The sequence below is a fragment of the Epinephelus lanceolatus genome, chromosome 1 (assembly GCF_041903045.1).
Source record: "Epinephelus lanceolatus isolate andai-2023 chromosome 1, ASM4190304v1, whole genome shotgun sequence".
NCBI classification, from domain to species: Eukaryota; Metazoa; Chordata; class Actinopteri; order Perciformes; family Serranidae; genus Epinephelus; species Epinephelus lanceolatus.
In genome coordinates this window covers 19648032-19675510 of record NC_135734.1, presented here as the reverse complement: position 1 = coordinate 19675510, position 27479 = coordinate 19648032, and the positions used below count along the sequence as shown (strand labels likewise).

Below are 27479 nucleotides of genomic sequence, written 5' to 3'. Positions count from 1 at the left end.
AGAGTGAGTACAGGTGCTCCAGCACAGACCATATGAGTAAAATAACATGATCGTTTGACCATTAAAGGACATGAACATGTAATAGCACAGACCCAAAATGCGAGTATGAACCTGAAAAATGTGGGTTGTAGGTCCCCTTTAAGAAGCAAAGACAAACACCATGGCAGGGCCTCCTTCTATGCGCACCCTCTCAAAAAACACCAACTCTGTCAAATTCCACTTCAATTAAGCTTTTTAAAACTAAAATAAAAGAGCACAAAATTCATGATAGCATCTGCTCTCCCTCCCAGACCTTAAAATAACCCGCTCCAGACACACACTGTGTTTTGATAGCAGCCATGCTGACATTCCATTGACTGTGTGTATGTGTGTGTGTGTGTGTGTGTATATATGTGTTTGAGTGCACGCCTCCTCCATCATTGTCACCATAGCTCTTTGTCTGTCTTGGTGCTGTTGAAGGAAAGGCTGCTTCGCCTCGGACTGTCTGACCCACATATGGTATAGGTTTACTCTGAGCTCTTCTGTGTGTCGGCTGTGTATACTGCGTGTGATGGTGGTACTGGTGGAGGTGGAGGATTTGTCCCACGGATATATCGAGGCGATCACTCACTCATGTGTGATGCTCCATCTGCTCCCAACTTTTAACTCACTCAGACACGCACATACATACATACACACACAACCTTGGAGCTATGGGAGAAAAAGGCAGCGTCTTTTTTTTGCTACATAAAACAACTTATGCCATCAAAACATTGTTTTTCATACATCCAGGGGATGCTCTCTGCTCACCAACAATACACTGCAGCACTATCACAGAGAATGAGTGTGTCACTAACCGCTATACTGTATTTCTGTGTGTGTATCTGAAAGTACAGGCTCAAGTGCTCAGTGCTAGTGGCCCTGTCCTCTTAAATTTGTGTTAGGAACTGAAATGCCCTGGAAGCACACACACACACACACACACACACACACAATGATAGGGAAAATGTATGTTTTCTGATGTTTGTAATGGCAACTCTCGCCGTTCGAGAGCAATTGATGGATTTGTTTTGTGTCTTGCTGCGCTCAAGTTCTGCCAAGCTCACCGTGCGATAGGAAGTGAGTGATTTCAGGCCTTTATCTGAAAGCCCCTGCTGCAGATAGAAAACACAGCTTAAAGAGGGACGCAGAGGATATGGGAGACGTTTACATGGAGCTGTCATTAGGTAGTCTTCACCGAGCTCTATATGATGTGTGCGACTGTTGTTTGAGTCTATTTGGCTGTATGTAAATTTATCCCAGACACAATGACGTTGAAGGGTGTCTTTGAGGTCAGGGTTAAGGTGAAAGCTCTGGATAAACTTGCGTCTGGTATTTTGGCTGAGATTGAATTTTCTTTTGAACAGTAATATGATAATACTGGCTTCTAAGCTTTGAATCATATTACATGATCCTGATGATAAGACGGAGTTTGTCCATTTGTCATTAAATTGTAGATGTTCGAATTTCCATTTATATCTGACCACTTAAAAAATTTCTGTCCCGTGTTTACTTAAAAGCACAAAATCAATCTTGACCCTGGAAACAGCAGTTGGAAAAGGTCTCACCACATGGGCAGCTGTGGCACAGAGGTAGAGCAGATGGTCCACTCGTCGGAAGATCAGCGGTTCGATCCCTGGCTCCTCCAGTCCGCATGTCGAAGTATTCTTGGGCAAGATACTGAACCCCAAATTGCTCCCAGTGGCTGTTCCATTGGTGTGTGAGTGTATGTGTGTGTGTGAATGCTTACTGAGTAGCAGTAGTGAATAGGTGAATGTGACAGTGTAAAAGTGCTTTGAGTGGTCAGAAGACTAGAAAGGTGCTATACAAGTGCAGTCCATTTACCATGGTCCATGATGATTCCGTACTGGTTCCGGTCCTGGTACCTGCTTGCTGGTAAGCTGACTGAGCTTCCTGACTTCAGTGTGCTTCTGCGTCCTGTCTGAAGTTGAACCTGGCAGGTCTGTGGAGCTCTGTGTTGGCCTTGGAGCTCCATGGCTGGCTTTCAGGGTTTGAGGACTCTGTTGCACTTCCTTCTTTTGTCTAAAACCGGTGTTCTCACCCAGATGCCTTCTCAGGTACAGGCATTCGGCACAGATAAATTTCTGTGGTACCAATAAATTTCTGTCAGTATCCTTAGAGGTACCGAGTTCAGTACCCAACCCTAGATGTTGTAAAAAGAGTGACAGAGAGTAATTTGTGGTGGATGAATGGGTCAAACACAGGACTTTCACCCCGGAGAAATTTGCAACTTTAATCTCAGAAATGTTGGGTTCTTTCTCTGGATATTACCTTCCTGCCCCAGCTCTGTATTTTTTTATTGTTGTATTTCTTCCTACAGTGGCCCTCATACACTGTCATACAGCTCAGTACAACCAAGTCGATATTACCGTACACAAGATCACCCAGGCACTAGAGTCCTCTAATACAAAGTATTGTCGTTGTTTCACTCCTTCACCCACTCCATCATTCCTCCCCACAGTCCAGTGACTGCAGGATCTCGCCACTCTTCTCTCCTCTGTTCATGACCCTCTTGCTGCTTTTCTTCATTCCCTTTTGTTCTGGAGAGGGCCACACTGAATTCCCCACTTCAGCAGGGCCCCGTAAATACATACACATACACATGCACATACACACGGGGGCCCCCCTCCACATCAAAGTCAGGAATGTGGGGCCTGCTACCATTATGCATGGGTAGACCTAGTTGTGTCAAGTTTACCCGTCTATAAAGGTAGCGTATGTGCATGTGTGTATGTGTTTGCGTGTGCGTTTCTACATGCTATTAATGAAGCCAAGTATGCTTTTTGTTCACTCACATCTCCATACCTGCTCTGAAATGTCAAAGCTATTACAGGAGCTACATGCTCATGCTGGTGTGTTATGGCTCTCAGTCAGACCTGGGAACACCTGGACCATTTCATTCTGTTCTTTTCCATGAGCTGCTAATTCATTTTCTTGGAGTCTTTGAAGTTCATCCTTACCTCTTCTTTTCTTGATTTTACTTCCCATTTTTCATTTAAATTCACTGCGTGAAGCAATATTTCAGTCCAGCAGGTTTTGTCTTCTTCCATCCTCTATAGCTCCTTCAGTCTTTCTTCTTTTTCTCCTCTTTGTTCCTTTCCTCCCTTTCTTCCTATAGTACATGCATGCAATAAAGAACACACAATAGACAATCTCTGTCTCTCTCTGCCTCTAAGTCTCTCACTCTCATGTACACAAGCTCCATCAGTTGTCACTTGCGGCTATGACAGGCATCACTCTCGTTGACGTGCCACTGTCTTATCGCCAAACTCTCTCACCCTCATACCGCCAGCCTGCCTATCGCCAGCTAGCTATCCTGTGTGTCTATCAGAGCTAACCAGGCCTGCCTGGCACAGATAAAACCCAGCATTAGGGGATTTTAGGTTGATCGGTGGGTTTAGGGAGGTGTTAATGCACAGAGAGCAGATAAAAAAAAAGGATGTTGTAGAAGGGGGAGGGGGAGGGTGGTAGTTTCAGTGTGGTGAGGGTGCAATGTTGATTTTACTTGTTTGCAATCTTTTTTCCTCATACAGGAATTATGCAAGATTTCTGAATATCAGGAGGCATGTTGCAAACAGGGAAAGTCAGGGATGATAGGAAAATCCCTGGGGATGTTTGGGAATGTGGGCCACATAGGAATGCACTAGAAGTTACTTCATAACTTGTTTCACTCATTTACTGCATTAGATTTCTGTTGTTTTCAACATTGTAGGGCCACTTCCCTCTAGAGAGCACGGTTGTAGTGGAAAACACAAGTTATCACTTCATCTCTTTTTGTTTCCAGTTTTGTCGAGCCGACAAACAGCATTAGCAATCCAGGAAGGAATAACAACCGTAGGTCATGGAAGATCTCGGAGGCTTGGAGTTTTACATCAGAGCCACTGAGAGACAAAGACTGTAGTTTTTATTCCTGCTGTAATTATTCATCTGCTATTCTCTGCATGTGGCTATCGTTCCTCATTATTCCCCACGCTTAAACACTCGTCTCCTCCTTCTCTCAATGCTCCTCCACGTCCTTGCTTAAGACAGTGCCCTTAATGTGTTTAAAGTCTGTTAATGTTACATTATACATGCTGACAAGAGAGTAGAGATGGCTTTTTCCTGAGAACACAAGCACAACATCATTCTCTGAATCCATCCATCAACCACTTAGCAGAAAGCTAAGCAGCGCAGAGCAGACAGTGAGACCGCAGCAGCATCTCCAATCATCACTGACTATTACATTGATTTCTTGACGTACTTCACACACATACACATAGAGCTGTGCATGTATATGCATGTGAACATAAAGCTGTGAATTTACACAGATTTCTGCATTTTTAATTTACTAAAGGTACCTGTAAATAAATGTGAAAACCAGCAGACATATGCACAGACATGCAAGTTAACATGCACACATACATGATTGTACACACACATGCGTACACTTCAAGTAGAAGCTCTTAACCCTCCTACACATACGGCCCCCATGTTAACCTGATTATTAGATTCTATTGCTTGTTTCCCAGGCGCAGTAGCTCACTTTGATTCAATTAGACAAATGTTTTTCATCCATCCATCCATCCATCCATCCATCCTGTTTATCTTATATAATCCATAGTCCTTTGTTCTCTCCCTGGTTTCCATATTCTCTGGCCAGCTTTGGCTGCAGCACCTGTGGAATAAATTGATTTGAGACGATTTATTACCTGTTGTTTTCACACGTCACCCACTCTCCCTTACCCACACTTATGTTTTTTCTCTTTCTCACCTTTCCCACTCTCCCCACACATTTAAAAAAAAATGTTGCACTGCATATGAACTGCATCCTCAAAGAAAGGGAAAGGACAAAACAAAGACAGGAGGGAGGAAAGTTAGATTAAGTAACGCGCAACCTGCACCACATGTTGTAGTCCCTGTTTCTAAAGTGATTCTGGAATCAGTGATGGACAAAGTGAAATAAACTATGCAGAGACAGTCGTTTGGACATTTGGGATTTTGCAGGCTGGACGACGCACAGAGAGACAAGCAGATGGATACAAACAGAAGATAAGAATCCTGACAGAGAGATGGCCTTTTATTCTCTGCATTATTGTGTGTGCAAAACCAGTTTAGGCTGGGACTGGTCATTAGCCAGTGAACTGGACTTGGGTGCCTGGTCCAGAGATAGATGTGCCTGCCAACTGAAATGCCACTTTTTTGTCTGTGAGAGAAAGAGAGAGGGAGGAAATGCTGCCGGGAGCCCACAAGATAAAAACTATTCTTTCACCTTTGTGTGTGTCAGCCAGCATTTTTCCTTATTCTGGTTGTCTTTGTTTAAAAACTATGTTGCCGTGTGTGTCAGTATGTGTCTGTGTATGTGTGTGTGCGCGCATTCTCATCTAGATGCGAGCCATCCGTGAATGAAATGTATCCTTTGTTTACAGGCCCATTATCTAGATAATAACATCCATATTTCCTCTCATCGCCAGTGCTTCATCACAGCCTTATGAGCTCTTTCTCTCTCTATACATCTCTATATTTCTTGGCCTCTCTCTTTCACTCTCTCTCTCACTGGCACACACACACAAACACACACACACAGGCAGTGAGAGATAATGGGATTGTTGCCCCTGGTTTCTTTTGGTAAGATTGTAAATAATTCTTTCATCTCAAAGTGTGTGCGTTCAGCGTCCACCTGTGCAAACCTGTTTTCTGTGTGTGTGTGTGTATGTGTGTGTGTGTGTGTGTGTGTGCGCGCGCGCATGTATATATCTATCAAAACACATATTAGTGTTTGCATATCTATCATCGTTTGTGTGTATGTGTGTGTGTCTGTTTTCATGTTATCATTTTTTATCTATCTGAGTGTGAACCTATTTGTCTGTGTGTATCTATCTGTGTGTGTGTGTGTGTGTGTGTGTGTGTGTGTTCAGTATCATTTTCCAGCTAGTCATTGCCTGCTGTCCCTTCCTTGTCACTGTGGGCTGATAGCAGTGCGAGTCGACAAAGCTCAGTAATGGAGAGCTGATACTTGCCCTCCCCCCCTGCCGTCGCTCTGCGCTTTTCATTTGCTGCTGAGATGACTTTGGCTCACAGCCATCCCAGCCAGCCAATCTCCTATCTTGTATCTGCACCATTACTTTTCCATATCTGGGCAAATTATTCGCCAAAGCTCACAAAGAAAATTTGAGCGTCTGTGCAAGTGTGTGTGTGCAAGTGTGTGTGTGCACGCGCCTGCTCACTTGCACTGTGAGATAAATAGTTACATTTGTCTACAGGTGTAATGGGTGGTTACGTTTTCATTGAAATCCATAGATGGAGTCTCACTGCTGTTCTTCTGGGCTTTATACAGAACCATTATGTTTTCATACACACCACTTTTTTTCATCATTTTTTCAGTTTTAACAATTTTTTCATCAGTTCCTCCCAGGTGCTGAATAGAGCTGTTTTTTCTACAGTGGTAATAACACCATTATCTAGTCAATAATGTTCCTTTCCATGCATATGCCCCAGTAATCACGTCTGTGTTCACAATAATGATACTATATTCAATACTGCTATTAACACAGCCTTTCAATTAAGCCGTTTACATGGGTCTGTAAAGCAGGCGCTTTCAACCTTTTCCAAAATTTTGATAATTTCACGCTGCCTACCACTTTAATAATAACCACCTGTTACTGCTGAAGTAAATGCAGTCTATTTCCCAGCTGGTGAAACATACACAGAGACTAGACTGTGTTTTAACTTGGGTTAGGGAGAAAATGTGCAATGTGAGATACAGCTATTTGACATTGCGAAGGGGATATTGGGATGTGAGAAAACAAAGATATATATATATATATATATATATCACAGTGTTATACTGTCTTTTGCGTGTATGTGCTGCAAATATGGAGCAAAGAAATTAATACATTGTGTTTGAAGTTTGATGAAAGTAAAATCATTTTAAACTTATTTTACACTTATTCTGGCTTTTATCAAGCAACAAGTTGGCAGTCATCCATCTCAAACACTTTTTTCCCATGCCATTGTATGTGCGTGCCTGCTGCTGCTTAAAAAAGCTTGCTCAGCATCATCTTCTTGGTTTCTGATACCCTTTTTCCACCTGAATTAGCACTTGTCCGCAGGTTTTTGAAATAAGGGGAAACCCACTAAAAATAGGTGATAGACTCCATTCCCATTGTCATTACATCGCCCTCCAGAGTATGCCTCTCTGTTTTGTTTTACTGAGGTGTCGCGTTCGCCATCACAAATACCTCAAAAACTGTATTTCGCTCTGTTCTGCATTGTTTTCAATTTAACAAAGCTCTAATAATACTCCTCCTTTCAGGATACAACACACAGACCATTCATGTCTTTTTCTAACTGTTTCCTGATATCTTTTTCTCTAGATCTTGGTGAACTCTGTGAGTCCCAACCGTCCAGCGGTGCTCTATGAGAAGGTGACCGTAAGCGAGGGAGGAAGTCCTTTACTGAGAGACATGCTGTTCAGCCCAGACCAGCAGTACATCTACACCCTGACTGACAGACAGGTGAGTTCAGTGTTAGAGATGCACACAAAAATATGCACATATTGAGACACACCTGCATTGGAAGAACTCCACAGCACAATATACAGAATACTGTGCAGCTGAGACGCAGGAACCTATTGACTACACAACAAGTCACATGGAATTAAATTTTCGAAAATTCTTCCATGTGGTGAACATGCGCAGTATGTGTGCTGTAATGATGAGCTCATGTATGTAGCCCTCATTAGCCTCCATATCCAGCATGCCTCAATATGGCAGTTGCCACAGGTACAGGACTAACAATGCTTTGTTAACAATATGGCTCCAGTTACATATTTATTTGGGTGGACCCACAAGCTTGTACACACACACAGATACATTCACACACACATAATTCTGTTGTATTGCATGTTGCAGTAGTCATTTCCACCACAGCAGTCCGGTGCCAACTGTTCAGAGCAGACCTCACCCCCATTAACCATCAGTTCCTGTATATCTAAACCCTCCTACCCACTGTACAATCACAACACAACTCATCCCCACTGGATGTAATTACACAGCAACACACACACACCCACACACAGACACATTACCACCATGACAGTTTGCTAATAATCAAGACATTAGATACAGACACACTGTACAGGGAGTGTTATAGGTCACACGTGGTGTGTGTGTCTGTGCCTGCGGTCATTACCAGCCCCACCGCTGGTGAGGGTTGTGTCTACTTTGATGGTGAGTCGGGGGGTGAGGAAGGAGCGGGGGAGGGAGAGGCAGAGGAGAGCATGTCGCATCTCTGTTGCTCCCCAGGCCCAGCTGCTCCCCTTGTTTTTCTGTCTCATTAGTGTGGTGAGTGAAGGAAGCAGAGATGGAGGGAGGGGGGAGAAAGGAAAGTGGAGCTGTACATGATGGGAATATGTCTGAATTTAATAGATCTAAAACGGGCTTTGGGAAAAGATTGTCTGATTAAAAAGCCTGAGATATGTGTCTGAGGTCTGCTCTGTGAAAGGTGTTTGAGGCTAGGCGAGTCAGTTCTGCAGCCTGCTAAACCAAAGCCCATTAAATAAAATCTTCTTTCCTGTTTTGCTCTTTTTTTTGCCAAAGGCCAGTGTTCCATGTCTGTAGCTGCCATAATTAAATTGGTAAATGTAATACACTTTTTGTATTCCAAATAAACTACTGTAGGACTGGGTATTGTTTGAAATTTCCCAGTGTGGCTACCAGTATCATACGTGAGTTTCAGTAACGCTTGCCAAAACTAATGATGCCTCAGTCCATTCTTGTTTAGTGTTGTCTTAACACAAGCAGACATCAAAGAGCCAAAGTTAAATGGTCTAAAATCAGAAAAGTAAAACTCTGGAAACATGTGATCAAAGAAAATGTAATTGAGAATTTGAAAGAGCTTTTGATACCAGTTTTTGATAGAGATGCATCAATCAACTTTCTCAGTCCTGATACTAATACCTGGGCTTTGGTTACTGGCTGATAAAAAGTGCCAATCAGGTACCAGTGTAATTAATAAGCTGTGTGCCTCACTGTGTAGAGGTGACTGGGATCATTCTGTTATGTGTAAGCCAACATCAGGCTTGACTTAAACATTGATTTCTTAACTTTGTAGAACAAAATAACAAATAAATACATAGACATACATTTACTGAATTAATATTTGTTATTGAAATAATAAATTGTGCAACAGCAATTTGAAAAAACAAAGTCTGACAGGAGTTAGAGTTCAAGTGCAAACTTTTGAAATGCAGCGACTAATTGGTTAAAAGATAAACAAAAATTAAAATCCCTGTTTAAAACGCAACAATTGCATACAAAGAGATCAAATTGCAGGCAACTCAGATGTAGACAGAATCAATAGGAATAGCATGGCCTCATCATCCCAGATCCAACTATTTGAGTCAGGATTGGCTCAAAAATCCCATGTCAGTGTTAGATCACTGCATTCCTAGAGTCAGGTGCTTCATTTAGGACTCAGAAGATGTACTGCTGTGCCATACCCAGGCCTAGTGGTCACTGCTAAATGTAAAACATATCACTTCTGGAGCCACATGCACAAAACTGTGTAGATTTACTACTAAAACTGACATACAACAGACAAAAATATGCATACACATTATTTTTCATGAGATTTTTTAAAGGTGTGTGTTCAGCATGGTTCAGTTTAGTAAATTATTGAACTGGGTGCACATGCACAAGCCCCTTCTCCACTCTCATAGCCATAAAGGGATGTAAATAGGCCCTCATTTTTAAGAACTGATACTTTTTTCAACAGTATTGGTATGGACGCATGTTCCTGTGGATAATTTTGCATATGGCTTCAGTCATCAGGAGTTAGGAGGAGTTAGTAGAGAGATTTGAAGTGCCACTGGATTATTTTATGATGCAGTTCTAGGTTTTGAAGACTGTTAGTGTGACATATACTGTATATTTCAGACAGCTGGGAGCACGGTAGCCATAATTTAGAGATGAAGGTGGAGGAACACACAGTTGGCGTTAGGTTTTGTGTGAGTGTCTCTGTGACTTGGTGGCCTGCTCCACTTTATCTTGGCATCTTGGCAGCTAGAGCAGCTAAGGGCATGGGGGACACACACACACACACATTTTTACGTATAGACACAAGTACAAGACAAGAACATGTGCTCTGGCTCACACACCCTTACAACCATTCACACTCAAGGACGTTCCGTCTCCATCTACCTCCCATTATGCCCTGTTCTTCAGAACTCCCCCCCATCACGGTTATGCACATTCTGTCTGACACACACACACACACACACACACACCTTCATCTCGCTGTGTGTTTGATCCCCATTAATGGTTAGCAGGCTCGGGTTAAGCAGAGCGGGGGGCTGCGGTTGCCAGACCTCCAGCTAAACCCCCCTTCCAGCACTAATGACTAGAGGGGGCAATTCCCTTCTCTCGCCCTCTGTCCTACCCTCATCTTTATCCCTCTGCCCTCCATCTATCCCACTATGCCCCCCCCATCCCTACTTTTATAAATCCATGCCTCGTCTGCCACACACACACTCACCCACACACGCTCCCATGTTTCCATCTAAGCCCAAATTGAGTCCTCCCCTCTCAACTGCCTTCTACTGATCCCATTCCCATGTTTTTAATGATCTCTCACTATCGCTGCTGTGCCCCTCTTTTCTCCTCTCCCTCTCTCGCACTCACACACACTTGGTCTCTTTCTTAAAGGAGGCAGAGGTGGAAAATTGTGGAATTGATGGTGGTGGGAGGCTGGTTTTGAGCTGGAGCAGTGTGCTACTGTAGTACACACACACACACACACACACACACTCACACACATACACAAAAACACACCAGTAAGCTTGCATGAGGAATGCAACCAATGCTCCCTTTTCTCCGTTTTCTTACGAAATAGATACAGACAGCCCTGCTCTCATCCCGTGAATAGACAACGGTGTGTGTGTGTGTGTGTTTGTGTGCGTGTGTGTGTGTGTGTGTGAGAGAGCAAGAGAGAGTGTATGTGTGTGTGTAGCTGGTTGCCTGCGGGGTTCCTCAGACAAGCCAAGCACATTAAGGTGTCACTGGACATATCCACTGATGCGTAGCCCACGACAAGTCCTCCCTTCTCTTTCCCCCCTTCTCTCTCATACACAGACATACACACACCCACACACACACACAAATGAAGGCCCGGGCGGTGAGTCAGAGTTAGGGGCGAGGCCCAGTGATTTATGACTCGCTCTGTTCCAGCTATATTCATCACTGTCATTATTATCAATGGAGGATATGACAGCAGGAGAGGACGGCCTGCTGTGTGTGTGTGTTTATATATGTGTGTGCTTGTGTGTGTGTGTGTGCATTTGATGAGACAAATATGTTTTTACAGGAAATTTAGATCATTTTATTTTGGACTGCAGTTGATGTTGTATTTATTTGTCTGTTGTCATGTGCTCGTTGTTTGTGTTTGTGCAAGCAAACGAGGAAATACCTGCTCTCACATTAGCAACTTCATGAAGTAAAGTTGTGTTTTTCTCTTCAAAAAACTGTGCAAAGAACATTGTCACTCTTCGCTAACTTTTTGAAGCACCTCTCTTCTGTGCAAAAACTGCTCTGTGGCAAATCATCGCAGGGCGTCTTGGCTCAGTCAAGACTTTCCATCATCAAATCATTTCCCTTTTCAGTTTTATAGCCAAAAAGGTAGAAAGCTCTGACTGAATTTGATGTCACAGCTGCCATTCTTGCTGTCTTTGTACACACACTCAGCCTCGCAGTGTCATGCACATACGGACACGCACATCCTTGTGTCTTTGATGGCAGCCATGCATATGATAGCGGCGGGGAGTGCGGTGCTGGCTAATTGCTGAAAGCATGAATATTCATCTCCTCCGGTGTGGGATGAGGGACTGTGTTTGGAGCGTCCTGGAAACAGACGAGAAGGACTTGGAGAGCTTGATAAAAGTGGAGAGAAATTATGTATTATGTGTATGCATGAGACAACCTTTGTTCAAGTGTCAAGCATGTGCGTGTGTGTGTGTGTGTGTGTGTGTGTGTGTGAGCACATAAAAGGATGTATATCTCAATCGCATTTTGTACAAGTGATGGCTCATGTGCTCCTGCATTGATTCAGCCACATCTGCATGTCTTTCAATCTGCATTTGCACACACACTCAGCATTCAGACATACAGTACATTTGTGCGTGTGAGAGTGTATGTTGTGCGTGTGGGCTAACACCATTGTCTGACTTTCCATTCAGCATTTGAAAGAGATTTCCCCCTCCACATTTCACCAAGACTCTCATCCCTCCAAGGAATCCGTATTCATGCACACACACTCAAAGTTCTTGGGCCATTCACAAGATGCTGGTTTGAGTCCCTACAACAGCAAACAATGGTCTGTCTTGTGTTGTTGGCTCTCTCAACAAGGCCTCATTAAGTAATATCTTACCCATAGGGTTTCGTCAGACATCAATCCTCTGTGTGTGTGTGTTTATGTCGATCTGTTTACATTCACATATTACTGGTTCACTGCCAATCTCGTTAGCAAACACATTAGCACAGACTGACATCAACACACATAATAAGCAGCTGGTTGTATCAATCAAGACTGACATTTTAGTGAACTGGATACAGCTAATCAGTCAGTTCTAAGTAGCTCAAAGATTAATTTTCCATAATTCATCAAACTCTGGCCGACTGAGGAACCAAAGTTAACAAGTGCATAATGCAGCGCTTAAGCAGCAGCTATTGTTGGCTGACACTTAGTTTTTCGCTCAGATCGAACGTGTAGCATGCAGGAAATGTGATGCTTGAACAGATTTAGAAGAGGAGGAACTTTTCCCCACCAGTTTTTTAGTTATTGATTTATTTTCTTGAGATTCCCTCAGCTGCTGAGCCCACTGAGCGCCCGACCTGTTCATTTAGATTTATGAGCGCGACTCCAGCTTCATCTTTTCCACTCACTGACTTGACAGTGTAAAGCTTGAATGAGTACTTACGTGTCCTACACACCAACCACTGACACATCAGGACGGCCCATGCGCACACACACACACACACACACACACACACACACACACACACGCGCGCACACACACACACGCAGACTTTGAGCAAGGAGGTGGTCATTGTTATGTAAATGTTAATAGACCTGGTGCAGCGAGGCGAAGACGGGAGTACAGTGACTATAAGGGAGAAGTGCTGGTGTGGTTGGTGGCGTAGCCATGTCGGTATATGGCACTCAGTTACAAGAGTTCAAACCATTATAGCACCTTCCTCAGCACAAGACTGATCTCTCTCACACACACACACACACACACACACACACACACACACACACACACACACACACAACATACACATAACTGTAAATCACACCGACACTCACATCAATGTAGATGTCCACATTTATAGACCCTGGTGTCCTCTTTTGTAACGGCAAATGTCTGCACTTTCAGTTGGGTCAGGCTATTCTCATTCACAGATCATACTTCATATGTAACCTACATCATTTTGAGCCAATAGGTTGTGCTCATGTGACTTATGCACTGCAGGCTTTTCTCCATCATATGACAAGAGTGAAGGAAGAAGTGGGGGAAGGTAGTATAATGACTAATGAAGTCTGCATAGGGAGGAAAGTTGGGATGATGGATGTGTCAAACAAACACAGGACTTTGCTCCAAGAGACCAGGGATTGTGTCCTGTGTGAAACCAAAAGTCAAAGTTGAGTTATTTCAAGTTCTGTACATAAAATCACGTTGCTACGTCTTCACATTGTGTTACATTACGTAAAGATGCCCAACCACGATTCTTTTCCTTAACCTGACCTGACTGGAAGGGGTACTACTGTTCAAGATGTCATGATGCTAATTTGTAAGATATATAAACTGTGTATATTAACTTTTCGTAATATATCATACCAAGCGTTGTACATTTGCTAGGTACTACATTGTGTATGTTTAAAAACAATCAAATTTGTAAGAGAGGTGAAAAAAATAAAATGGTTAATCGAAAATAATGTGCAGATAAATTGTTAATTGCAGCCCTACTCCCCATCCTCTCTGTGACATGATGAAAGTGGAGAATGAAAAAAACACTGAGAAAAGTGATGCTAATTCCCTCTACCAGTGGCAGATATGGTAGGACACTGACCAAGATCCTATCATTAGCCTTCTCTCTCATTTTCTCTTAATTGTGTTTCCTGCCTTTTCTCTTACTTCCGTCTTTCCTGTCGTATCATTCTCTCCTGTGATTTTTCCCTTAAAAAAAATGTGTGTACTTGATAGAATGTGTGCATGCCCCATCAGAAAAGTGTGCTCAGACACTTGTCTTTGGCGTGATGCTATCAGTCCTAATGGAAGTCTAGCTGTCACTAGATAGCTCTGTCTTTCTCTCATCTCTCTCTCTGTTTTACTCCACCGTCTTTTCCCAAAGGATGGCGTGATAGAGCAGACTGATAGGGTTAGAAAAGAGGGCGAGACGGATAGCGAGGTTAATGGTTTCTCTCTCCCTCCATCTCCCCCTCCTCTCCTTTCTTCTCAATCACTATCAATCGGCTGCACAATCGGTCCTCCTGTTGCTTGACAGTGATTGGGGCGGAAAGATGTGGCTCTGACTGATTGTCATTGGATGAGGCCAATCAAAAAGCTGGCATGGCCCGTGGAGCGGCTCCGAGTAACACATCGCTGTACTCAGCCCTGTGCTGCAACCACCAGCCACACTTGGTAGAACAATGAAGTGTCGCTCATGCATGACAGCACAGGGAATTGTTTTGAATTTGAGTCAAATTTCTTTTCAAATTCATGCACAGCAGGCCTCATCAGACCCACTTATGAAGTATCAAATAGGGAAAACGCAAAGCGGAAAAGCAGAATGGCAAATTTTCTTCCAGTCACTCAGAAATCAGAAAAAGACAGATACTGATACAGATGAATACAGCTGGAAAGACATTTTTTTACATTATTGTTTTCAGTATTTATTGAGTTGTTAATATGTTTGTCAGTGAATCTTTTTGTATAAAATGTGAAATATATATATATATATATATAGAATGTATATTTATATCTCAAGTTTCCAGAACCCAAGGTGACTTCTTCAAATTTCTTGTTTTGGTTCAACCAACAGTCTAAAATCTAAACAGACTTACTGTGTGTTCCAATACCCATGCTACCATACTATACAGTATGCCAGAAAAAGATATAGCATGTCCCAGTACATAATATGTCAAATGCAGTATGTCAAATACCAGGATGTTCTACTAAATCTGGTCCGATTTTGCATTATGCAAGCCACCGTGCTTTTCTGGCTATTCTAACCCACAGTCCTATGAGTCAATGCTTGACATCGACTGAGCCGCAAACAGATGACAGCTGGAGTGCTGATGGGTGATGGCGCATTCAAGTGACTGATGACCAGTTGAATAGTAATGAAAGGAATATTAATTGTTTAAGTAAACAAAACTATCGGAAAGATCAAAAACAACAAAAGGACATAACTATGAAAATGACAACAACAGAGAACTGCAAATGTAATTTCACTGTTGCAAATATAATATGTTAGAATCTACAATCTGTGCAGTTATAACTTTTAAGTTAAGCTACATACGTTGCAAGGTAACAAGAGCAGAGCTCTCCGGGCTGATCTCCATCTCTGTCGCACTCGGCAAGTGGCGTTGGTTTACCTCCAAGGTAACTGATATAGAAGCAAGAGGATCAAAGTTGCAGTACCTACTAAAAGTAAAAAGAAAAAGTGTGCAATTCGGAACGCACCCTCAGTTTCAGATTCAGAAGTTGGAACAGGCAAACGTTTGATATTTTTGCTCGATTGATAATTAAGTGATTAATCAAATTTGTTGAAGACTAAATGGTCATTCCACCATTTGAAATATAAGGATCGATTTACTTGCCATGAGGAGTACTAATCAGCCTGTGAAAACAGGTGTTTGGTCTTTGGCTTTCATGTTCTAAAGCTGTTGTCTTTGCTCGGGCTCAGAGGATTGTATCATCTCATGAAAAGCTTGCATTACAAAACTGGTAGTATGGAGCTAGAAAGACTTTGTCATTTACCTGGTGAGAAGAAAATAATGACAGAGGAAGTTGCATAGTGGGAAATGTAAGATCCAGCATGTTTAAAGCTTTATCCATGGACTAAAGGTGAGGACATCTCTTCCTCTGCTACATCAGCTTTGACCATTCTGCAGCACTAAATTGCTGTACTACCCCTTTAATTTTCTGGCTTATTGATTAGTTGACTAATTGTTACAGCACTAGTAATAACCATTAGACCAAAGTCAATTATCTGTCTCCCACATGAATCATGGGTTTGTATTAGTTTATAAAGTATTTTCTTCCTTTGGTGTAATCAAGAAATATGGCAGCATCAACATGACGGATCATTGATCAGATCTGACTGTTTTCACGTCATAAAGATTTGTTTTTGTTGTAGCTTTGTTCAAATTCATGTTAATTTGTTTCAATTTCTCTGTAATTTGCAGTTTACCCATTGTAATATTTCAAGAGCTTCTGTAAAACTTGCCGGCAGAAATTTTGAATGACAGCATACATATTAGCACAAAGTCAATCAGACAGATTTTGTTTACTCTGCTCAGTTCTTCGCCAGCTCTCCACAATCACTATCCATCCATACACCTACCAGGCATTGCTTTCATATGACAACTTCTGTGATAGCAAAATAAAGAAAAGCAGCGTTTGTCCTCTTTTTCCCCTCGCTTTCTCTCCTCTGCTTCCCTCAGTCTGTGTATATGGTGGTGGGTCGCCTGGCAGTGCTAATGGAAATGCCAGCTGTGTGGCTCCTCACTCCTCACCAAGTCCATTTACTAAAGTGACAGAGTCATTTACCAGGCCGCCGGCCTCTCCCATCCTCACTTAATTAGAAGACCCCTAGGCCTGTCTACCTTAGCTGGTCACATTTACCTCTTTCTCTCCCTTCCTCTCGCTCTACAGTCTCTTTGTTCCAATTCTTTGTTTTCTGCAGTTTTTCAATCTCCGTCTTGTCTTTTGTCTCTGTCTCTGTTTTCCCTCTTTTGCTCTCTCATTCCACTTTCTCTCTCCCCTCTCTTTCTATCAGGCTCTCTCTGTCTCAAGAGGTACAGGGAGTATTATGGACAAATGGCTACACAAAGAGTGAGAAAGTGTATTGACCTGTAGTTGGAGATTAGCTCTCTTTGGAAGAGTTAATGGGAATGTCCATGCGATGAGTGATGAGGTCTCGCATCTTTATTTTTCAAAGTTCCGTTTGTCTCCTTTACTCACTCTCAGTTTTCTTTTTATTTTGTTTGTGGAGCTAGTCCCAACTGTTGCACTATATCCCTTTTATTACTCTTTATATTTTTGTTGGAAAAAGATATACATTTGGCAGGTGGTATTACTTCACCACTTAAAATTTGTTTGGCCCTTGATTAGATGCTTTTCAGAAGTTCTAAAATTTACTTGAAGGAACTTTTAAATTAGTTTAAAGTGCTAACAAATGCACACATACATCAAGAAAGCACTTCTTAAGCTGTAGTCTTACGGTGTGTACCCTGTGTGGGTACTGTATACATGTTGTCTCGTAGCGGTCTCTTAGGAAAAGGGAATTTGAGTTGTCAACTTTATTGGCCTTGAACTCACGATATGTGTACACACAAAGGACAAATAAATAAGCTGTTTGATCTGCCTCTTGCTTTCACCAGGATGGAGTATAGAAGAAGAGATCAAAACAGTATTTCAGGAGAAAGAAAAACAATGGAACGGATGAATAATTGAGCCCAGTGCAGGAGAAAGAGGATAAAAAGATAAATTAAAGAGGTGAAAGAGAAGGAGGGCTCATCAGGAGGGAGAAACAGCAGAAAGAAAAAACACAATATGAGAGAGATAAAGATAGAGAGGGAGGCAGGAAGGGCAGTGGGCGCAAAACATACTGCAGGGAGCGAGTTTTGAGAGAGAAAACAAGAGATTACAGCTTTCACAGCGGGTACTATTTTCTTCCACTGACACATAAAGACCTAATTCACTAAAACAGGTCTGCAGCAAACAATTTGAGTTGACCACAATGGCCACATCTGTCAATAACATCTCTGCAGTGTAACAGCCATTTAGTATTAGGACACCATTCGGCAAATTGAATGTGACAGCAGATGATTTTTCGATGGAACACAACAATGCGGTTGCTGTTTCTCACTTTTCATTTCTTTGACTACACAACCTCCACCCATCCTCCCTACTCTTCACCCGTCCTTCAGTGCCTCTTCTTCCTTTTCGGAGGCTGCGAGTCTTGTTTGCTTTGCTGCTTATCTCCAATCAGTCAACACATAGAGCTCCTAGTCAGTCATTGATCTCCTAAGCCCCTTACAATCCAGTCAATGCACACATGCTAACCCACCCTTTGATACAACACCCCCTGAGCAGGTATTCCAGCACTGGAAGAACCCGCTCATCTACAAGGACACCCTGTTGAGAGACACGTTTCTGCACTATGCCTAAGGGATAGATGGGACCACTGCTTTGGGTGAACTCCCAGTTTCTAATAATCAATCATAAGCATGACACACTGATGCCAAAGCAGATAAAGCACAGTCAATGATAGCCACAACACATTTAGGACCTCAGTTACCTTTACAAATAAGTCCAGTGTGTCTTCTTATTTCTGTTTCTCTGTGACATTCTCTGTAATCTGGGGCATTCACGTTGGTAGATATTGATTTTTTTTTTTTTTTAGTTTCATGCACATGGCTGTTCACTGCCAGCACAGATTAAACCCCAAGAAGATGGAAGATGATTGACGGTTATTGAAAATAATGTAGGTGTGGTTAATGTGGGGTTACAGAGAGGGTGCAATGGAGGATGATGACAGGTGATAACCTCTCCTCCTCTTCCTGTCTGCTCCCTCTGTTAGCCACTGGTTGAATCAAACTTTTAGTTTAAATTGGAGTCCTCTGAATTTCTATTCTGCTCAACCACGGCTAGTTACGATTACAGAGTAAGGTTTGGATGAAAGGAGAGGAGCAATAAAAGAGCCACAAGTTTATGAGATTTCTCCGAATTCTTCCCTGGAAACTGAACACATGATTGTTTTTCCCAAATACAAGCAGTTTTCTTAAATATGTATATGGAAAGCTGGCTGTAAATGTGTGCTCTTTCCTGCACTTTGACCTTTGGGAGCTCCCCAGTTAAAACCAGATTTGCCTTACTATTTGTCCCTGAGCTGCAGGAGAGCCATATGAGGTTAAGTGTTAAGCAAAAGAGGTTCAGCGGTTGTTCAAGGAGGCACAGGCGTTACTAATTTATGATGCAGAGTCTCATGCAGATATCTAAAAATAACTGAAAATAAACTGTGATTTCTTCCTCTTGGCTCCCAGACAGTGTAGCCCACAAAAGAGGCTCTCTTCTGGTAGACATCTCCGCTACGCCACCCCCTTCTCCTCTCCTCCACTGTAGACTCCCCCTGTGTTTGAATGTTAAAAAAAGGAAGCCGCAACAAGGCCGATCCCTTTTATGTCTGTAGATTTAACAACCAATGAAAAGCCGCGCTGAAAGCTTTACAGGTCTTCTGGGTTTTGGGGGTGACCGTCACAAAGCCTGTTAGCAGGACGTTTAAAGGCAGGTGATAGCGCTCTGTAAAAACAGATTGGAGAGGAAAGGTGGAAAGTTTATAGCAGAAAGGAGATGTCATGGCATTGCGATATGGTCAGGGTAGAAGGGCTGACAACACAGGAAGAGAGAGCGAGGGAAAGAGAATTGAGTTACAGCGTCAGATGCTATTGTAAATAAGGAGATGGCAAGAGAGAGGAGATGGCGGGCTTGGTTTATAAGGTCATTTAAAGGAGTAATGTGGCACACTGTCGGGAATTGGCTTTCATTAAAAGAGCCATCAGGAGAGACAGAAAGAGGGAGACAGTGAGGGAGTGTGTATATGTGTTCCTGTGGGTAAGCAGTATTCGCAACACACACACAGGCACATTTTTTTGGATCTACATGCGGTTATACAAGTTCATTCCCGGCTCCAGTAAAACATTTTATATCGCCACTGGGAAAAACAACCATCATGGTCTCCTACCTCATCAACAGCTGTGTGCCACTCCCACTGAATGGAGCCTATAGTGTCTTCACTAGTACTAGTGCAGAAACAATTGTGAACAATAGAACGCATCTATCATTACACAGGGTGGTGATAAGGTTATGCTAGCTCACCAAGGGCCCATAGTGTTAGTTTGATTTATGTGGACCATTGTCCTTAATCACAGTCATAATGATTTATGGAGAAGAGAGGAGGAATTGGTTTGCGTCCGTGATAATATGAAGAACAGGCCATTCTCGCTCCCTCTCTTCTTTTTTTTGTTAAATCATAAACTATTTGAAAGACATCCTGTAATGATTCCTTTCTCCCAAGGTGTCCAATCACATATCCTCAACTATAGCTGATTTCCCCCTCATCCACCTCTCCATTATCTGCTCATCCATTCACACTCATTTTTCCCCTCTGTCATCCTTTTATTATCTAAGACACACCAATCCCTTGTTCCATCCTTCTTTCAGCTCTCCTTTCAGATGAAAACGAGACTCACACTCGTTCTGACAATGACACATAGCAGCCGTCTGCCACCATATCCCATCTACTCAGCACGTCGATTCGCCCCGTGTGTGTCTTCCATTACACCTCTCTTTCCCTCCATTCATCCATCCAGCCCGCACTTCCAGGAGATGACCACCTCCCTCTCTTCCCTACCACTGCTCGTCTTTCTTTCTCTGGGCAGCTAGCCAGCCAGAAAGCTACTGTACTGAGGTCTGTAGAGCGAATGAATGAGATGCTCGAAGAGCGATGAATCTTGAAGAGAAGATGGTGGGGCAGGGAATGAAGCAGAAGGAACGTAGAGAGTGATGGAAATAACCAAATGTATAAAAAGAAGGAAATAAAGGAAAGGAAGTGGCACACAGTGTCAAGTGTTTTTGTCCATCTGCCCTCTGCTTGAGCTGTTCCGTCAAAAGGCCCCAAGGCCAGTCTGATACGAGGCATTTCAGAGCATAAATGAGTTCCACCATGTCATATCTATCTCATATCTGTGTTGTACTTAAAGCTCACGGAGGAATCCCAGCCCCAGTTTAATATTTCAGCGCTGCGCTCCTTTGTCCGCCTGGTTTCTGTCCTGCAGCTAACCGGCTTTATCTCTCACCTCAGGCCTCCGCTTCCCTCCTGCCATATGTTTTTCTTTTCTTGTGTTCCTCCATACATCCCTCTGTGTCACCTCTCCCATCCCAACCTCATAAAAAAGTTGGCCCCCACTGGGCTAGACACTACTTAAGTCCCCACATACCACTTGGCCTGGGTTCTCATGGTTAAATCTGTGTGTGTGTCCGTGCTATAATAGTGTTACCCAAGGGAAGGGTTGTTAAATGCTGTTACTTACTGATCAGCCGGCTCACTCTGTGCTGCATGATTTAAAACTAGCCTGCTGTGGCAATTTGATACATTCACACACACACACACACACACACACACACACACATCATGAAACAGGGATCAAGCGACTCATCAACTTGGGGCCCGTTGGTGAAGAAAAGTTGAATGTGGCACTGACACTTTCAGCACATGTGCACACACTTACCCGCAAACACACGTGCCTACTTTGTCGCACACCAGCATTCCACACATATGCTAGCAATCTGTCTGTCACACACTTAAACACAGGCACATCTCTCGTGAATATCTTGAAATCCATACACACACACACACACACACACACACACACACACACACTGGGGTTCTGTCCTTCTGCTCCTCTGCCTCCCATTGGTTTTGAGGTCACCTGTCAATCACAGCAACGTTGCCACGACCACCTGTCAGGTGTCCCAGCATGCATTGCAAGGCCTCTCCTGTACACGCTTCACTGGAGGCTGTCACACACCACTGGACCGGAATCGTTCACTGGAACACACACATGCACAAAGTACACACATTTCTCAGAGACGAGCTCTCTTTCAATCTCAGGAACGTACACACAGACACAAACACACACTCTGACTGTCTGCTGACTTGAATCAGTCTGATAAGCTGTCGAATGCTCCTCTCCATCCAGCACACTATACCGCTCATTTTTACGACTTTGATTACAATGAGGATAATTATTTCTTCATCACCTCCCTTCTCTCCCTCCCTCTCTCTGTCTCCCTAGGTGGTGAGAGTTCCAGTGGAAAGCTGCGAGCAGTACACCACTTGTGGGGAGTGTTTGGGCTCCAGAGACCCTCACTGTGGATGGTGTGTCCTCCACAATGTGTAAGTACCACACACACTCATGCACACATTAACACACTTCACCCTGGTTAGGTTGCATTGTTTAGTAGATAATTGTGGAAAAAGTGTGTAAGTGTTTAAGGTGTGTGTCGGCTGATCATGTTGGAATGGAGGCACCCACCTGAATGGTTTAGCTTAGGAGATTTTGTCACCCCAGGTACTCCAATTCTTGTTGTTTAAAGGGAAAATCCACCCTAAAGCAGAATCCAGGTTGTGGTCTTTTTAAGTTGCTATATCCTGAAAGAAGTATCAGTGTTCAAGGCTGGAACTGTTGATCAGTGCTCAGTGATCAGATCTGCTCTTATAAATTAGTTATCAGTGTGGTTTTCAGTCTCCGAATATCTTCCACAAGTTTTTTGAATGTGTAACAGAAAGGAGCATTACAAGTTTTTAAAAAATAACTGGCACAATCTCCACTCAATGGGGGGCATACTTCTGATGAGAGTTTTTGTTGGAAATGGAGCTAGTGGAAACATTTGTAGTCTGGCCTTGGGGCTTCTTGTGGGTGTCTGCAACTGTGACAATGTCTGTAGTTTTGTTAATTTTGTTTTTCAGTTTCAAAGTTAGTTGTGCATTTTATTATGTGTTGTAGAAACAAGAAGTTAAACTTGTTGAATCTTAGAGAGACCACGATACTTTATCATTTTCTGAAATTTGAAACTTGAACACTAAAGCCCCATTCAGAGATGTACTGCATTATTTAGACATAACCAAAGGAGCTGTAGGCGAGAATGCAAATGTCCGAATCAGTTTGATTAGACATTAAACAGACTTTGGTGCAAAGTAGTCCATGTAATATCCAATTGAGCCCATGTGTAAATAGAGCAGGTAATTTCTCTGTACAATAATCAGCAAGCGAGAGGGCGTGTTGATGACGTTTCTGTCATGCAGCTCACCGTAGAAACAAACATCCGCGGGTGAATAAGAAGGGTACTTCTGTCGGTAAAGGCTGGCGCTGAAATTGTCAGTCTTTCTCTTTACTTCATAAAATGTTGATCATGTTTCACGACATGTAAATGTGCAGCTGAAAGGTTGTCAACTGCTTAGTGAAACCTAGACAGGCTGTCATGTATCGAGAACCCTAAACACTGCACACCGATGAAAAGTAGGCAGCCAGATGCTGCTTTGAATGTGGCCTGCGTTGGCCTCAAACTATTTTTAACGCCTTGTAATAACTTTAGCAAAATGCCTCTAACACCTTTTAATTAGTCACATAATTATGATTCATAGGAGAAATCTAACTTCTACAACTTGAAAGCTCCCTGCCAGCAGAGATACATTTATCCTGTGGAAGTCTGTCAACCGGCTAAACCTCTTAATAGCACATAAATAACAACACAGCTTGGCAGCCCACATCACCGACACTCCCATTTATCTTAGTGGTATTTAGCTTGTTTTTGTGTATGTGTGATGTGAACATGGTTCACTACTTGTGTACTTTTTAATACTTAATGTAGGAACTTTTTTGACAACAGATTAAGGATTAGTCATTGCTAGTGTTAGCTTTTGGTTTGCCGACGAGGTTTTATGTTTGCTTTAAGATTACTGGTGAAGATTATATTTGTAACAGTGAGAGTGGAGATTTGTGGTTGTGTTTAGAAAATAAATCTAATCACACACAAGTGTTGTAACACTGTCTGTGTGTGTAATCTCTCCATTTCCTCCCTTTGACTCGAGGGCCTGTGTGTGTGTGTTTGTGCACAGGAGAGTGAGAAAACAGTTACATGTTACTGAAAGGTGACAGGATGTTAAACCACAGTTGGAGCACCTCGAGCATTTAGCATAATGTCATCTCTCAGTGCGTTAATTAAACTTACAAAACATATCACCAACCTGTCTTTCCTCAAGGCACACACACACACACACACACACACACACACACACCACCTGTGTTTCTCCATTTTAGCAGACATGCACACACATCTTTGAAATTACACACACAATCATGATGGACTTGATCCAGAGATATCCTTCTGTTTGGGCACATTCTGACCTTGTGTCTTGAATGCAGCTTGCTCATTTCTTACCTAATCGTGATGCCAAATCTGGACCGAGGCCCTCGCAGGCAAATTGGTATTAATAGGCAAATTATTTATAAGCCTCGTTTCAGCCCTCTGGTGCTTTTAGCCACATCTTATTAAGAGCCATGGTAGTTTCAATCAGCGGTGGAATTGAACGGGGAATACACACACAAACACGCACGTGCAGGTGTTTCTAGACAAATGAGCACACTTCATTCAAACGAATTCACAACAGTCACACGCCAGAGGAGCAGTAGAAGGAAAAGAGGTCCATAATGAGAAAACATGTACATACCTGTGTGTATCTCTACCCATGCCTGTACAGCCTGTGTGTATGTGTGTGTGAGTTAGTGACTCCCGGGGGAGCGGTTGGCGACAGCTTTTTCTTGCTGAGCTCGAGTGAAGGCTAACTAAACGAGGGGACGGGGGGGCTGCTGCTCATAGGAGGCAGTTAGCATTTTTTTCCACATCCCTCTTATTGTTAAGGCCTCGCAGAGCGCCGCATCAGCACTTTTCCTCTCACCACCGGGACCAGTTGTTGTTAGCGCGAAGGTGAAGTGATAGCTAATGCATTATGAATAGCTAATAGTAAGCCGCTACAATACGGGGCTGTGTGCTGATTTTTTAGCACAATCAGTTGGCTCGTAATAAGCGGGGGAAATTGCTGACCCCATTGATATGCGGCTGGTAGGAATTGTATCATTTTTACGGTTCAGGGAAACTTTAATGATTGCCTGTATATCTCCTGAGAAGTTTGAGTTGGGTGGGGTTGTAAACTGAAAAGATGAGGGGGGCTGGATGTTCATATAGCTTAGCAGTTCTTGCACAAATGTCAGGGCCAATAAGGTAATGATGTAAAGGCCTACAGTAATGGCTGGGGGAAGCTATTAGCCTATTTGTCTTCCGTTATTGCTCCCATTTCTGTGTGACGGTGATGGCTGTGCATGTTTGTCATCTTAATATGATTGTCATATTAGCTTAACAGTTGCTCATATTCTCTGTCTCATCTCTCCTCCCCTCGCCTCTTGTCTCACTCTTCTGCTTCTTCCTTTCTTTTCCTCCTCACCTCTTTTCTTATCCATCTCATATCCCTTTCTTTCTCTCTATCCTCTCTTTCTCTTCCTCTTTTGCTGCTGCTCCTTAGTTGTTCACGCAAGGACCGGTGTGAGCGAGCAGGAGAGCCCCAGAGGTTTGCCTCGGACCAGAGACAGTGTGTGGAGCTCACCGTTCAGCCAAGAAACATCTCTGTCACCATGTCTGAAGTCCAGGTATGTCTTCCCTTGTCTATGGTCCCAACTGTAGAGGACATTACACAGTTTTACTGTCTAAGCAATTACAAAAAAACAGTCTAGAAAGGGACAAACTTATGATATGAAGTTGTGAAATCCCCATGACCTAAGGTTAGTGATCACTGAAAAGGGCTTAGATCTGCTACAGGGTTTCCAACACTTTCATTTATTTGTGGCAGCCTGCCACAATATCACTGTTGGAAAATGTATACTGTTCGGTTGTTTGGAGCACCACACTGTTGGGCTCAGACGGAACAGCAGAACTCCAGGCGCAGTGAAAGTGAAACTAATTCATCCATTCATTTATACAGGAATAAAATGCTATATGTCTCAGAACAACAGTGCTATCAATTTAGTGGTGTCTATTGTTATTTCAACCTACTTTAAATGACACCATCTTAATTCCTATTGAAACTACGCATCCTGCTGTTTGGTGCTTGGTATAAAAGTTTGCTTTCACTTGGCTCTGCAGCAGCTGCTACTCTTATCAATCAGTCACATCTGATCAGATTTGATCAGTCCAACCACACACCAATTTTCTGAAAACTCCTTTTAAAGAAATGTTGTCTGAAACTGAAATCATCTACATCATGACTGCTGCTGAGGGAAAAAAAAAACCTCTCAAAGACTTCACAGACCCCACAAAAACTTCAGACTTCAGAGAGGGCACACACACCGATCACAAAGGAACACACACGGTCGTCAGCTACCACCACACATATATTTCAATTGTGTGGAAAACACTGCATTCCTTTAATCATGCTCTTGTCAGAAACAAACACAGCCAGTTTGTTTTACAGTGTTGCCATGATTTATTTCTACCTGCTCCCTGACTGTAAGAAAGAAGTCTGCTGCACTGCCCTTCTGCTGTATCGTTATCTTTACCCATCTATGTCTGTGAGATGAAGGGTGCATTCGAAAAAGCAGATGCCTCTGTTTTCATTTTCCTAAATCCCTTTTTTTGTGAGTGTGCAATACAGGAAATATCAGTCAAACTTGTATTGGTTGTTTTGATAAGATATCTCAGAGTTTTCATCAATCATGTTTTTTTTTTTTTTTTTAATTTATTGTGCACTTAAAGTAACATCAATCAAACTGGTGTTTTTCCTCATTTTAAGAATGGCTCTTATCTGTTTTTGCAAATGAACTCTTACCAGATGTATGTGCATAAGTAAAAAGTGAAAATGAAGTCATGTAAAAGTCACAACATTTCACACCAAGGACACAACTGTAACTCAATGTGTAGATTTAAGTAGGAATCTTGGTTTTGCCATCTATATCATTGAAAGCTGTAAGCGTGTGTGTGTGCGGGCACAAGAGCTCTCATTCTGTCAGCAGCTCCTCAATGTAACCACATAGGTTTGACTGATTACAGTTTGCCTCACTTTCTCTCCGCACATTAACACGAACACATTAACCTTGCTGTAATAGCTGCTCCGACTGACGCACACATGCATACACACAAGCACTCACCCTCCTTTATTCCCGCTGCTGTCACATATACTCATACCCACGCTTCACTCCACCTACCCCCACCTTCCCCCTCTTCCCCAACACCCATTAACCCTCATGTCATATCTTATAACAATCCATGTACACCATGTCCTTCCATTGATCTTGTACTGATTGTCCCTCTCCTCCTCTCTCTCTAGCTGGTCCTCCAGGCTCGCAACGTGCCTGATTTGTCAGCGGGGGTCAACTGCTCCTTCGAGGACTACGTGGAGACGGAGGGAAGGATCCAGGGTGCACACATCTTCTGCTTGTCTCCCTCGGTCCGGGACATCATCCCAATAACAAGAAATAAAGGTCAGGACAGGAGGGGAGATGAAGTCATTGGGGTAGTGAGGTCACTGGGTGGTAGCAGTGAGTGTGCGGGGTGTGGATTACAGAGTTTT

General features: G+C 42.9%; 1 protein-coding gene across 4 annotated transcripts in view; it reads left to right on the top strand.

The window, feature by feature from the left end:
- plxna1b (plexin A1b) overlaps nt 1-27479 on the top strand; it is a 218672-nt gene that overhangs the window by 97351 nt on the left and 93842 nt on the right. For all 4 annotated transcript variants that reach the window (XM_033626487.2, XM_033626485.2, XM_033626486.2 and 1 more), the window contains exons 4-7: nt 7392-7532; nt 22156-22256; nt 25440-25563; nt 27237-27390. In XM_033626487.2, coding sequence (XP_033482378.1) covers nt 7392-7532; nt 22156-22256; nt 25440-25563; nt 27237-27390 — 520 coding nt within the window. The remainder of the gene's footprint in view (nt 1-7391; nt 7533-22155; nt 22257-25439; nt 25564-27236; nt 27391-27479) is intronic.